The sequence below is a fragment of the Gymnodraco acuticeps genome, unplaced genomic scaffold (assembly GCF_902827175.1).
Source record: "Gymnodraco acuticeps unplaced genomic scaffold, fGymAcu1.1, whole genome shotgun sequence".
In the NCBI taxonomy this organism is placed as follows: Eukaryota; Metazoa; Chordata; class Actinopteri; order Perciformes; family Bathydraconidae; genus Gymnodraco; species Gymnodraco acuticeps.
In genome coordinates, this window is record NW_022991881.1 from 35,550 (window position 1) to 51,137 (window position 15,588).

Here is a 15,588-nt window from a genome sequence, read left to right on the forward strand (position 1 = left end):
TGTGAACAAATATCTGGAGCTGTTGGAGGGTCTGACACGGACCTACAGCCAATCTGATGCAAGACTAAACCGGGTCAGCTGAGCTCTAGGGTGGCCCAGCCCTCAGATACTGAGGCATAGAAAGGATCATGTCCAACAGTGAGTAAAATGAGCCAGTGATAGGGCTTTGGTGATGTAGGGCCCCGGCCCCGAGCCCACCTCAACAAGCAGTGCTGACGAAGAGCAACAGATCATCACAAAGAACGGCTGAAAGATAAACGCTGACATGCAAACATATCCTAAACATGGGGAGACCAACATCTGCTGTGTGTCCGGCGTGAACGCACTATTACACAGGCAACTGGTTATTGATTTGCAAGACCCACACATTATCTGTCAAATTTCAGAACATTACATCATGGACAGTATGCAATCTGTGTACACATGTGAAAAAAAAGGAAATGGTATAGACCAGGGGTCGGCAACCCGCGGCCCACGGGCCCCATGCAGCCCTTTAAGCCCTCTGCTCTGGCTCCCTTGAGCTTAGACAAAAATAAGAAGGAAATAAAATAAAAATATTTGTAGGACTATTGAAAATGTTTCGTATCTTGTATTTTGAGGTGATACTGTGACACATTCAATAAAAAACAAAACGGTTTTAATTAGGTCAACTAAAATATGCGTCACATCCTGCTACGGTCCCGCGCCAGCGCCTTTTCTTGGAGGCGAATAACCTGACCCCCGGCTCGATGAGCGAACTATGGATAAATCAAAGAAAAGTACCGGAGGAACACAGGATTTAATTCTGTGTGGACAGAGTTATCTGCTTTCACAGCAAACGATGCTGGTTTACCGGTATGTTTGATATGTAGAGAGAAGTTGTCAACGGTGCTGCAGCCTTTACGTATCGAGGAACAACAAGGGAGAGGACGACAGCTGACGATCTTCAGTCATCATTCAATCAGTAAACTCTTTTTAGGGTGCAGCTATAGGTTTTATTTATTTCAAAGTGGGCCCATTTGAATTATATTCATTTTCTTCAAATGTGCAGAGGACTCCAAGTGCAGTGTTTAATTATTTTAAAGTTGGCCTGTGTATTTTTTTTAATTATCCTTATAAGAGTTCTTTGTTTCTTATTAGAGGTTAACAGTTTTATATAATGTAATAAATAATAAATGCAAAAAAACTGTAGTTTTGGTCTATGATGTAACAATACAACGTTATAAGCTATCAAGCTATCAAATATGTTTTGCGGCTCCAGACAAAACAAATTGGTGGAAAAGGGGTCAAAATGGCTCTTTTGGTCAAAAAGGTTGAAGACCCCTGGTATAGACCAAAGACTTTGTCCTGCCCTGTGCAGCAGACATTAAGGACAGAAACTCTGTGTGGTGTGTGTACTCACGTTCTTATAGACCTTGAGCACCACTGATGATGGGTGGAAGTCCATGTGGAAGTCCTCCACGAGCACATTGAGCTTCCTGATCTCCTCTGACATCGCATTGGACACCTGAACATGAGCAAAGAGCGGGGGTGAAAACACTACCTCTGTTATAACCCACAGAACATTAGTGTCTGCCAACACTTGGCAGACACATGATAAACAAACAAAAACAACATTTTAAATTGCAGTTTTGTTTGGACGAATTCAGAGGGGCACCTTTCTCCAGGCTCTGTGTAAAATCATAGCAGTTTCTGCTGAATCGGGTATGACTGGAAAGCAGAGACTCTGGTGTATCTGATGAGCTCCATTGTATTTATGTGTGATGATCTTAGTTGACATAGTAGCTAATCCACTGTAGTATAAGTTGACCTTGCTGTCGAAATCCAGCTTTTGGATAATCACAGCCTGATGAAACATTACATTCAGGTGACTAGAAAATCGAATCAGTGCTGGGCTGCATCACAAATGAGTCTTCAGATTTTCAGCTTAAACCTTTGAGGCATACTGTTTTTATGGGACCATGAAATGCCCCTTTCCCACACCGTCCCCTTTTTAAAAGAGCGGGGGAGTGTGAGAGGTTAAAGGCCTGCTGGTCCCCCTCAGCTGCTGGGAAGGCAGGTATGTGATATCATCGTGTTCATGTTCACCTGTCTCTCCACCTCCTCAGTGATCTTCTTGATTTTGGCCTTACAGTCCATGGTTAACAAGTCCAACTGCTTGTCTATGAACTCCAGCCGGTCCTGGCGGTCCTCTTTGGTCTCAATGCAGTAGATCCTACCAACATACACAAACCACCAGGTGCTGCTCATTACCATTGTTCATTCTGTTGGTGCTTATGTAGAATAAAAAACTTTGATCTGATTTATTCACCCATGATCATATGCGTTTCCAATCTTTGGTTCACATGATCCATACAATTGAACAACCCGCTTTTAATACCTGACTTACCTCTGCTCTTGCGCAGCCACGTGAACAGAATCCATGATGCGGCGCAGGGCTTCAGAGATCTGCTTGGCCCTCACAGTGTGCTGCTCAAACTTTGTCTTCACGGCTGACTGAGAGATGCACTCCTACACACAACAAGACACGCGTTGATGTTAAAAAAAGAAAAAAGAACAAGACTGTGACACCACTGGTATACAACAACATTTATCTGCAATATGTTCTGCTAATATTAATATTACTACTACTGGCTGCTACTCTTAGTTAGTCCATCCATTACGGCAACAGGAATCTGAAGCAACTATGTGCAATAATAATGTTGCTAATGTACCACCACACTTCAGTCTACAGTCAGCATCTCTTGTACTTCTGTACATTTTAATAATTATTATTTTAAATACTATGTGCATGTTCTATTTTCTTCGTCTCTATCTATAATACTTTGCTGTAACAACGTACATTTCTCCTTTTGGGGTCAGATAGAGGAATTCTGAGTCTAATCAACTCAGCACAGTGGGTGGCTGCCTGACTCACAGGTGACTTCATTACTTTGAAATTCACTTTTGGTATTTGGACTATTTGGTTACTTAACACAATGGATAACACGTGTGTCATTAAATAAAAGCTTGAGTTACAGAGTTATTTTGAATGGAGCACATACATTAAGGAATTGGTTTTGTTTTGCCATCTTGTCTAAGTCATCTCTGTTGTCCAGGACAGAGAAAGGCCCAGAATGTGTTAAGCCTAGCTTAGCGCAAATACTTAAAGCAGGGGGGAACTTCCAGCCTCCTGTCATCAATAACGGAGCGTCACTGAAGTCAAAGTAATTACATATAAATGTATCCGAGTATTCACACGTATCATGAATTGAAATCTATATCCATGAGGATCTTACCTCGAATCTCCTCTCAAAGTTCTGGAACTCAAACATTCTGGCTTGAAATCCTTCTGCAAGAGCCCCCCCTGAAACATAACAAGAAATGCAGTGCTGTCAAAAACATCTACACAGAATAGATGTCCCTCCAGACAGGACCACTGTAGTTCAGCTGGGATGTTTATTTTAACTCACGCAGGTAGTCAGAGTTGAAGGAAAATGTTTTTGGTGAAAATTTGCCGATACAGCCTTTTCAACATTTAAAATTGAAAACATATATTTCAACCAAATATTAGGAATTACAGTATTTTCAACTGACATTATGAAAGGAGAAACTTAAAGATGTCCAACTGAAAGAGATTTGACCAAAAACATGGAACATTGCGTTTCATTTCATTTAGCTGTTGCTTTTATCCAAAGCGACTTACAATGATCCAAAAGGAAACAAATTCAGAACAGCATGAATCCTGCGAGCAGTTTTTAAGTGCTATATACAGAAATTAGGTGTGGTCCAAACAGCTGGGCTTCCAGTCTGCAAAACAGAGGACAGCCCAACATCTGAGGTTCATCCCAATTGATTATCTGGCCTCCTTCTTTCCCTCACTTGCATCTCACCCTCACGTCCCACGTCTCACAGGGGCAGCACTAAGAGACAGAGGAGTCCTCAGGTACGAGTTGGGATATCCTCGTTCACTCCAGCCTCCCCTTAATTGTCACCTGGGATTTAGTTTTCACATGTTAATTGAAATGAGTTCATCCATCTCTTTTACTATAGTTTTCAATGTATTCTTTTCGGTCCTGTATTTGTTTTTCCAGGTATACAATTTAAGTTCAAATAATAATCATGACAATAATATTAATTTCAGTATGGTATTTTAGCTTGTTTCAGATGAACTTTTGCATTGGGATTTTTTAGGTACGTTATCTGTATTTATATATATATATATCCTAAATGTTTGACGTTCTGTAGGTTTTATCCACAAATGCATTAAAAAACCACAAATAAGAACTTTAAGTTATTATTTTATAATCAAACCATTATTATTAAATTTGTAAGTATATGTCATACACTTTAATGTTTTTATAGAGTATACTCTCCTCATTCATTTAAGAGATTTATATATTTGAGTCTTATTGAAGCACTTTAAACATTTCATGACTCTGATCTTCCTTTAACGGTCAGAACAGCTGAAGTGAGCAGATGGCTGTGCAGCTGGGGGCGGAGCTTTGATTCAGAACAGCTGAAGTGAGCAGATGGCTGTGCAGCTGGGGGCGGAGCTTTGATTCAGAACAGCTGCAGTGAGCAGACGGCTGTGCAGCTGGGGGCGGAGCTTTGATTCAGAACAGCTGAAGTGAGCAGATGGCTGTGCAGCTGGGGGCGGAGCTTTGATTCAGAACAGCTGCAGTGAGCAGATGGCTGTGCAGCTGGGGGCGGAGCTTTGATTCAGAACAGCTGCAGTGAGCAGACGGCTGTGCAGCTGGGGGCGGAGCTTAGATTCAGAACAGCTGAAGTGAGCAGATGGCTGTGCAGCTGGGGGCGGAGCTTTGATTCAGAACAGCTGCAGTGAGCAGACGGCTGTGCAGCTGGGGGCGGAGCTTAGATTCAGAACAGCTGAAGTGAGCAGATGGCTGTGCAGCTGGGGGCGGAGCTTTGATTCAGAACAGCTGCAGTGAGCAGATGGCTGTGCAGCTGGGGGCGGAGCTTTGATTCAGAACAGCTGCAGTGAGCAGACGGCTGTGCAGCTGGGGGCGGAGCTTTGATTCAGAACAGCTGCAGTGAGCAGACGGCTGTGCAGCTAGGGGCGGAGCTTTGATTCAGAACAGCTGCAGTGAGCAGACGGCTGTGCAGCTGGGGGCGGAGCTTTGATTCAGAACAGCTGCAGTGAGCAGACGGCTGTGCAGCTGGGGGCGGAGCTTTGATGCACAAGTAGCGATAACACTTCCGCGTAGTCTGCACTCGTGTATCCTTCCTCGTCTCCTCTGGAAGCCTCCTCCCTCCTCTCTCCTCGACGTGTATTTAAGTGATTGGGACGTCCTTCAACATGGCGTGTCTTGATCGATTTCCAGGTCAAGTCACGTGGAAAGAGGAGTCGAGGAGGGACATTGGGGTGAACCTCTGATGAACAATCATCTTGTCATATCACCTAGTACAAGCTTTGTCAGATTGCACACTGAATAGCCCCCCCACCTGCTTCAGGCATCCCTTGAGCCTTCTGCACACGGGCCTGCAGGACTTCCTTTGCAGAGACGAAGAAGATGCGGTCGCTGGCCTGGGCCCTGTCCACCACACCCAGCTCCTCCACCAGAAAATTGCTGCAGCGGTCCATATGCTGTCTGCGGACCTGACAACATAATACACTTTTTATTATTTATTTATGAATACATTATTGAAATGATAGAATGGAACCACTGAGCGTCTGAGATGCTGGCATGCATTTTTGTTTGTGGGAAAATGTGGTCCATTTAAAAACCTGTGAATGGACTACACATACAATTTATTGGGGAGTGTGGAGTTTTTTCCCAACCACAGAGATATCCAAATGTAAGTAAATAAAACCTAACTGTGGTAACAACGTGGCTAAATAACACTGGGGGGCACATATGCCCCTTTTCCACCAAACCGGTTCCAGGGTCGGTTCCGGGCTAAAGCCTGATTAAGCTTTAGTTCTTCCTGTTTACACCACAGCGGAGCCGGCTCCAAGCACCGAAAACCGGTTCTTAGCTGTCCCCACTCGGCTGCCTGGCAAGAACCAAGAACCAAGAACGTCACGCTTACGTCGGAAGGGGGCAAGATTAACCTGAGCCATAATAACAGTTAAAGGCGAGTACGACAAATTAAAGTCGTAACAAGCAGTAGCGCTGAGCAAAGTGACTAGAACGCAAACACACACTTATAAAGTCAGGCAACACTAACCAGGCTTAGTGTGATTCTGTTTATTTGTACCTTACTTTGACCATCCGTTCGCTGTCATTGATTACAGAGCCTTCTCCGGTGCTGCACCCACCCTCTGGAACTCACTACCCCAATCCATCAGAGACTCTTCCTCCCTCACAGCATTCAAAACATCACTCAAAACCCACCTGTTCAACACTTCTGTTAACCTGTTAATTTATAATTCATAAATACTAAAGACTCATAGAACAATAGGACAAGACAAAGAACCTGTGATGGCCATGGCGAATCTCTATCCTGGTGAAAAGAAGTTTAACAAATATTGCATTTATCAATAATACTTAGGGCATAATTCCACAGCGAGGTTCTTGTTAACTTTTACAGAGGAGCAATACATCCTGAGTGGAAACATGACAAACTGGCACGGGATGAGCCCAGGACAGGAGGCTCTGCGGTCAGTTTAAACTGCCCCATACATCATGGAACCAATCTACTGAGCATCAGTGATATCCAAAATATATTAAAAGACAAAACTTGCCTGTGACCCTGCTGCAGTCTGAAAAAATATACTCAAGTACCAGCTGTTCTACAACCAGACTACAGGGCAGCCTGGGTCTTAAAGGCCCTCACACTAGCTTTTATTCACCGTCGTTTTAATATTGCAGTCGTTTTTTGCCGATATAATATATTTTAATGTAGCATTAAAGGTCCCATGTCATGGCCAGTTCTACTGATCATAATTCCATTGTTGAGGTCTACTAGAATACATTTATATTGTGCAATTTTCCAAACTCAAACGTTCTGGGGCAGCATAGACAGGTATTTTCTGTGTTAGAGTTTTACTCGCTACAGGGTGTACTTTGAGGGTTTGTGACTCTGCAGACCGTTCACATAAAAACCTTCATAACACACAAGGGGACGGGTAATAACCAGAAAAGCATGACATGGGACCTTTAAGCTTGGCATGCGGTCAAAAGGCTCTGTTGAAGAATAGGAGTAAATGAGCCTTGATACAATTCACGTAGACATCCCTTTTACTCCTACCAGTAGATCATGCAAACGCCACAAAAAATGTAAATGATGGCATGCTAAAAGCAGACTGACCTCCTCCATGTATTCAGGTTCTGAGGCGGAGGCGTCCCAGCGGTTGTTGAGGATGAAAATGTTGGGACTGGAGAGCCGCTCATTGACTTTGTGAAAGAAGGACTTCTCCTGTAGGACGACAGCATTTAAAAAAAGACTACTTGTTACAGAGAATAATCCTGAGGAGCTTCGTGTGACTAGAACAAGAGAAGCTGGTTCAGTGCACTTTCAATCATGCTGAGCACAGCTTCGTTAACTGTGGGGAGAACCCCTTTCACTTTGTCAGCTGGTGTCAATCAGGCATTGGAACTAGAGGATTGTAATCATCAACTGACACACTGAACACTCCCTCTTGTCTCTCTAATAACAGCTGCAATTTAATTGTTTGGAACAATAACAAAGAGTTCATAGTTGCCATCATTCTGAGCGCTGCTGCCTGCTCCACCAATCACATAAACACAGCATCACAGAGAAATGACCGTCTGTATTGAAAATATTAACAATGGGATTCCTACATTTCCTTGCAACAGTGCCTGAACAAACTACGCTTAGCTTGCTCGTATGCAAAACTCAAAATAATTTACCCACATCTCTAAAAACGGGGGTACAACGGAGCTGATCCAGATTTGCTGAGAACTTGACGACATATCGGAAATGTGCGATTTGTTTTTGAAGTAATATTGTCTGTGTTTACATTAGCAAGCATCGCTAACACTCAGAGCTAACCTGTACTGGAGATAATATGTGTAAAGAAGCCAGATATAAAAAAGGTACTGTCCGTGTGCTAAACCCGCGAGAGAGAAAGAGTTTGAGCTCCATACTGTTTCAGAAACAGGAACATGATATGGCATTTAATTACGGCAGACCTGGGGATGCAGGGTGTCTCCCCCCTCTCATCATGAGAAATGAACATCACAGGCTAATGAAATGGCCAAGCTAATAGCGTAGCTAGGAGATAAACGGAATATCTGGAGTTTCATTTGCTTTATGGAAACATGCAGCAGGATATACCTGCTAACAACGTTTCCATTGTTGGCCTCTGGACTGCTCGAGAGCTTCACGATGTCTTCAACCTGAGCCTGTTTTAACTGTTGTGTTTTTGTATCTTTACTTGACATTTGCAGCTGTAATGTCTCACCGTCTGCATCAGTGTGGACTCAGAGTTCGCCACCAGAACAAACACATCAGCATCCTGGCAGAACTTATCGATCCAGCTGTCCAGTTCAGTGGTTACATCTATACCTGGGCTGGAGGGGAATCAGAAAGTCAGAACATCAATAAAGCTAATGTGACAAACTGTAAATGTAAATAAGTATTGTGTTCATTAAATAGTGTAACTGATGTCTGACCTGTCCACTAACACCAGGTCATCCCTGAGCAGAGCACACTTGGCTTTAGGCCACATGACACACACCAGGCTGCCAGCGTCCAGGTCCTCATCCTGGTGGAGGGCGTGGGCCAGCTGGTTCACCGTCTACACACACCATGTATACATCACTTCAGGGGACATTACATTGACTTACATGCATTTCCTGGAGACTTATCCTAACCTTAACCAACACATGCCTAACCCTAACCAAGTCTTCACCCTAAAATGAATGGTTCCCTTCATGGGGACAGATTTAGGTCCACACACACACACACACACACAACACACACACACACACACACACACACACACACACACACACACACACACACACACACACACACACACAACAACACACACACACACACACACACACACACACACACACACACACACACACACACACACACACACACACACACACACACACACACACACACACACACACACCACACACACACACACACACACACACACACATCACACACACACACACACACACACACACACACACACACACACACACACACACACACACACACACACACACACACACACACACACACACACACACACACACACACACTAGAAAAGACTAGGGACAGGACAGTTTGAGCTGCACACTGTACCTTTATGCTCTTCCTGTCCTCAGAGCCTTCAGTGAGGAGGAAGGCCTCATTCCCATCTGTGCCCTCCACCCTCAGGAAGCAGTTGGTGGTGTGTCCTATTCCTGAAGGCAACACCTTGTCACACAGCATGGCATTGATGACAGAGCTCTTCCCATTACTGGTCCTACAGAACCAAGGGTCAATTAATATCTGCTCCTTTAGAAGGTAACTGTATGGCAGGTTAAAGAAACTTTTGTAAAAGTTAAGTTTTTTTAAACGTGTGTTCATTTTAAGTTAATTAAGGGCTGAAAGACTGTTCATATTTTTCTATAATAAACATTCATTTGTTTCCCTGGCACAAAAGAGGGAATACAAAAGAAAATACCGAACAGAAGAAGATGGGCAGTGGTATCGTTCAAGTTGTCAGGCTAAATGGTGCATCTCACTTCAATATACATACCTCCCGAAGAAGACGACCTTCATATGTCTGCGTGCGAGCACCTCTCCAATCCCTGCCACCTTAGCCAGGTAACCCCGCACCTCCAGGACCTGCTCCTCCGTGGTGACCGGGTCCAGCTCCTCATTTTTGTAAGTGTCTAGCATGTGAAGGCCAAACACATATCAATCAATACAGCTGTGGTGGAGTTTCCATAGAAAGACTCATAAGCATAGCCGTGTTATAGTGAGTGGGAGTGGGAGTGTGAAAAAGACTGAATACAATTTTAAACCACATGCGAGAATATACAAAATCTTAAGACTGGGTGAAAAATTACAAGAATTTGCATTCAGCACTGGTGGATCGTAACCAGGTTGTTAGTAGAGCTTCAAAATGCAAACAACAGGAGCAAGAGACAACAAATAAAGAGTAGGCAATTTGTTGAAAACTGCATTTAAACTCAAACAAGTTTAAGACCATAGCCCAACAAAAAAAAACAGAACCCCACCGTTGTTGTCGATAACTTTAAAAATCTGTTTAGGCATGCTTGATGCGAGCTGGTGGGAACGTTGCTCCATATGGTGAGGATGGCTTCACGAAGGGCTTCCACGGTCTGGAACTAGCGTCAGTTTTGTAAACTTCCCTTACCATCCATCCCCTAACGTTCTCAATGGGATTTAGACCAGGGGAACAGGCTGGATGGCCCAAATGAGCGACGTTATTCTCCTGGAAGAAGTCCTTCGTCAGGCAGGCGTTGTCCTGTTGAAAGACCCAGTCATCACCGCACAGACGAGGGCCCTCAGTCAAGAGGGATGCCCGCTGCAACATCTCCACAGAGCCACATAAAAGACAACCTGAAGCTCCATTGTGCCTTGAAGGAAGAAGCACCCCAGAACATGATGGAGCCTCCTCCACTGTGCCGTAAAAAACATCTCCAGTGGGAGCTCCTTGTCATGCCAGGAACGTTGGAAGCCATCGTCCGGGTCTGCGCAGGTGAAATAGTTTTTGGGTTTACGGCTTGACTTTTTTGTCCCGTAACCCTCAGGATCTTTTAAGAAATGTAAAAGGAGCCTCGGCAGCGACGGTGCGAGAGGCCTCGTGCGCTCAACAATCCTGCCACGTTCAAAGAACTAAAGCCGTTTGGCCTTTGCCATCAGGAGGTCATGGCAGTGTGAACGCCTGAATGAAAATGACATGAGACAAATTCGGACTTAAGGCTTTTGATCAGCCGGTTTGAGTTTAAATGCAGTTTTCAATAAATTGCCTACTTTCTATTCTTTGTCTCTTGCTCCTGCATTTTCAAGCTCTATTAACAACCTGGTTACGATCCATTAGTGCAAAATGAGAATACTTGTAATTTTTTTCCTGGTCTTAAGATTTTGTTCAGGATTGTATATTGTTTAAATTCAGCCAGTAGTGATTCCCAGCTCCAGGAGGAACTTGGCTGGCTGACAAACAGCTTATTCATCTACTCCAATGTTTCAAGTGTGTTCTCTGACCACACCCAACAGTGATTTCAGAGTTATGACTCAGCACTAAACACACAACAACATGAGGGTGAATAGTCATGGTGATTATCTGAAAGTAGCAACTACCATACTTGCCAACCCTCCTGATTTTCGCGGGAGACTCCCGATATCATAGCCATCTCCCGGTTTCCTCCCGGGTCATATTTCTCCCGCATTTCTGACAAAATCAGATTTACTCAGGACTGTTTCCACTCGGACTTTAATACAGCTACACCATACACCTAGCGCGCCTCTTTAGTAGCGCGCGCAACTGAAAGTCTGAGAGGGTGAGGACGATAGTCACAGAAAACAGAACAAGAATGGACAACTCTCCTCTGCTCACTCCTTTCCTGTAAAAGACAGGTCCAGCCCACACACATGCTCCATTGAGGATGGCGCTACAGGCTGCAAGACAGTGCACTTAGAACTACAATAAGCATGTTAATGTTAATCTAATAGCTCCGGCGATCCACTACCCCCCCCCGCGGTGGTTTTGAAATGCTCCCGATTTCTGAGGTCTCAAGGTTGGCAAGTATGGCAACTACACTTAAGGTGGAACTACCTGCAGTAGAAAACCACACAGAGACATAATGAGCCTGGTGGAGCAAAACTGTGCCATGCAGGAAAAAACATCAGAACACACACATTTCTCTCTTGTTAACTTGGTAGTCTATTTGTAGCTCATAGAGTCCTGTTGGGTCAACCCGGAAATGTTGAGTTGACACAAAGGTTTAAGTCACAAATGTATAGTAGGGTCCCCAGCATATAGAAACTGCCGGATGCTAACCTGCATATGTTGGGCAATTGGCACAAGTTGCATTACTTAGCATATGCACACAATAGTTTAAAAAAGGCTTGGCCCATTTGGACCATTTTTGAGTGATTTTGGAGGTTATTGTGGATGTTGTATCCATTTCTGACATTTTCAGGATCAAAAATGGCAGTTTTAACCACAAAGTGGCAATATCTGTACTCCTGAGGGGCTGTTTAAAAGGATGTTTTGGTGCATTGTATTGTTTTTTAAAATGTGTTTTAGGGGTCTCAAAACTGCCTTTATTTATCAAAAAATATCAGAGTACCATCGAGAAAGGAAGTGCTCTCCTTGACGTAGGCCCCCAGCTGTTCAAAGATCCCGTTGATCTTCTTCTTTGCTGTGACAAAATGCTTGAGCGGCGATGCATTCACTTCCGCCATTAGTCTCTTATCCTTCTTGCCGTGGACTGCGTTGGTGTTGGGTCGTGGGAAAACCAGAGACATGGCACTGCACAGGGGAGGACACATTGCACACATCCTGATAAGCAAATGTGTCTGACTCAAATCTGAAATCAGCTTGTAGTAAAAGAGATGAGACAACATTTCCAGCATCAACTTAAAGCATTTCCTTTTCACTGTCCCAAGGCAAATATTGAAGGAACCAAGCATCATCATGCTTTATAAGAGAGGCTAAATATCTTTATCAACATGGCATTCTTTGTGATTTGGTGGACCATTCACAGACAACAATATTTGAACATTTCTTTGCAAGCAATATTAGGCAAACTAAAGCCAAGAACAGCTGCGAAAGTGTATATGTTGCCGTCAGGACATAGGACCAATGTCTTCTTTACGAATCAAGACTAGTCTACTCTATCAATTGCATTGCTGGGGGGGAAAAGGTATCATCAATCAAACTGGTCAAATATGTGGTATTTTCTGTTGGTATGTAAATCTTTGAAAGTGAAACCCTCCTCCCAAGTGCAATAAACAAGAAGGGAGGGAGGGAGCAGTCTGTGAGACTAAATCAAAGGAATCAAATGTTATTTTCAGTTAGTTTCACAGCGGTTACATTCTAAAGCACACATGAACAACACACCCACATATCCACTGAGGGCTATGTGTGGCATGATGGGCTAAAGTAGGGTGGCTTGGAAAGCCTTCAGACGTGTGTTTTACAGACACCCCTGGCCCGGAAAGTATTGCCCTCTCTCTCTAGGAATGGACGGGCTCTTAGCTCTACTCTAGAGCCTACTACTGCAGTAGGGTTAAACGTTCAAGTGGACATGGTTATATCATCTTATGGTTTGTGGACTACAGTTAGAAAGACCCAATGTTGCCATTTTGGCTGTCATTTTCAAAACCAGTGGGTGGAGCAAAGTACAAACAAATGCTGAAGACAATTTTAAGCAACAAAAAAAGGTCAAGCAGGGTTTCTCTGCAGATACAGTCTATGGGCAGAGTGGCTGTCAATCATTTTCAATCTGACCATCAGAGGCACCTTCACAGTCCCCGCAGGGTTGTGGTTAGAGCTCTCTCAAGAATGTCACACATCCTCATCTGAGGGGGTCGATATCTAGCCAGCCAACCGACCAACAAGGATCTCAGACCATTTGTCTGTAGCTCTCAAGTTGTTACTGCTTTGGCCAAAGGTTAGACTCGCTTCTCCATCAGTCTCCAATAGGAGCCAACACAGAGACCCCTGGAGGGCCAGGCCATGAAGCTCGGCCCGCTGAAGAAATGGAGGCACAGGAGATACTGGAGGGAGACTGAGCCAGACAGACTGCTGCAGTTCAACAAGAGGTTGCTCAGAAACACAACAATGTTACTCCAGTAGTGTGGTATTGTAAGCCTGATGGACCAGGTCTGCAGAGACACACACTTGAAAATGTTACAATTAAGTTTCAAGAAGTGTAAATACACATGAGGAAGTTTTAAGATGAAAACTGAAGATCACCTAAACCAGACAAAACCATGGTAATGATCACTCACAAGCTAGCTACATCCTATTGCATACCCTGCTTCCTTGTCCATTTCAAAGTGGACCATATTATACAAAACAAACAATATTCTGTATTAAAAGACTAGAAACAAGTGGTTGAGACCATGTTGAAAATGTTTACTAACGGTTAGTGGATTACCGGTTTCCAGCCAAGTCTATACCGACGGTGCTACTACCGCCTGGCATGACTCCTGTCAGGAACATGTCATTTATTTGACTGATGTCTATTAATGTCCTTCAGTAAATTATGACAATTATAATGCATTGTTACAATTGTTTAAGTTGTGTTTGTCATGATTAGTTAACCCAGAACCAGAAAGCCTTATTATAAAACTTTAGTTGAATGTAGTTCTTAATGTGTTGTCTTAACATCACACCACATTATGTAGTTGGTTTGACAATAGCTGTCATGATGAGACCATGATATGATGTTCAAGGCTTTTAATCTGACCTTTCATGACGATGTCATTAGATGTTATTACACGGTCATAGATCATGGTGACATGAATCATTCCTTGACCTTCAGCTGAGTGGATGAACCTGTCATTAACATGTCAGTACATTGTACAAGTCCAGTTTGAAGACAGGACATGTATTACTTATGATATTTTGACAGAGAGCTGTATTTTAAAGTCTCTGCTAACGGTTAGCAGCTGCTAGCTAGATAGCACGGTTAGCCATGCAGCTAGCGGTCCAATGAGCTGACTCAGGCCCGGGCGGCCAGCAGTCAGACCCGGACTGCCAGCAGTCAGACCCGGACTGACACCACTCGGGTTATGTGTCCCTGCCGTGAAACTGTTGGTCTATGTGACAGTCCGCCTTTATTGTGAGGCTGAGTGTCCGGATGCCATTAAAGTGAGTCAGATGTGACCTTTCACAATGTACGCATGCTCTGACTGTCTGTAAACTGATATATGTCAAAACCAACACAAACTGTATTCATGACACGAAGCAGACACTTACTGAATGTATTCAGTAAAGACGAAATAACGTCAGTGCATGCTAACGTTAGTCTTTGTTAGGATCGAAGCCGTCGAAACACATTAAACCCAGTTATCATTAGCTCATGACTCCTTTCGTTTTACCCGTCAGATGTCTATCAGTCTTATTCTTGTGCTATAAACCTTAACTGGATGTACTTTAAGTGTACACATTGAGGGAGGACGAGTCCATGTTATATTACCAGATCACTATGCTTCAACCAAAGTTTACTCAGATCAGCAGCTAGCTAGTGCTGTGGCCCCGGACACAGCGACATGTGACCTACCTTGGGTTGGGTCGTTCCTCACAAATAATCGTCTCTCATTGTGGCTACTCCGCTGTATAATTGTTCACAGGCTAAGAGCTACTATTGCGCGACTTAGTGAGCTTAATCGGCGTTAACTATCTATGCTAACCATGGATGTATAAAGAGATGCTAACTTCAGGGGGCGTGCCCTTCTTCTTCTTCTTCTTCTTCTTCTTCTTCTTCTTCTTCTTCTGTGGTTTCTGGATGTGTGGGCTGTTGGGCAGGTTCTGTGTTCACTGGGGGAGAATGACTCTAATATTAAAGGATAAGTTTAGTCTTTGTTTTTAAAGTGTGTAAAAGAGGATGTTTTTCAATGGGTAAAATGCTTGAAATTCTATTTATTTGGTAGTCATGAAAATCTGGTTATTTATTTAGATTTTGTAATGTATTAGGTTTGTTCCGACTCTTTTGC

At 43.6% G+C, this 15,588-nt stretch overlaps 1 protein-coding gene across 1 annotated transcript in view; it reads right to left on the minus strand.

The window, feature by feature from the left end:
* The window catches only part of mfn2 (mitofusin 2), a 32,808-nt gene extending 17,428 nt beyond the window's left edge, over nt 1–15,380 (minus strand). The window contains exons 1-12 of the mRNA XM_034199964.1: nt 15,156–15,380; nt 12,213–12,394; nt 9,650–9,785; nt 9,211–9,373; nt 8,562–8,686; nt 8,351–8,459; nt 7,234–7,341; nt 5,425–5,578; nt 3,258–3,325; nt 2,369–2,490; nt 2,068–2,194; nt 1,382–1,486 (exon numbers count right to left, since the gene is read on the minus strand). Of these exons, the coding sequence (XP_034055855.1) occupies nt 1,382–1,486; nt 2,068–2,194; nt 2,369–2,490; nt 3,258–3,325; nt 5,425–5,578; nt 7,234–7,341; nt 8,351–8,459; nt 8,562–8,686; nt 9,211–9,373; nt 9,650–9,785; nt 12,213–12,390 (1,395 nt within the window). The 5' untranslated portion in view covers nt 12,391–12,394; nt 15,156–15,380. The remainder of the gene's footprint in view (nt 1–1,381; nt 1,487–2,067; nt 2,195–2,368; nt 2,491–3,257; nt 3,326–5,424; nt 5,579–7,233; nt 7,342–8,350; nt 8,460–8,561; nt 8,687–9,210; nt 9,374–9,649; nt 9,786–12,212; nt 12,395–15,155) is intronic.
* Between the last annotated feature and the right edge of the window lie 208 nt (nt 15,381–15,588).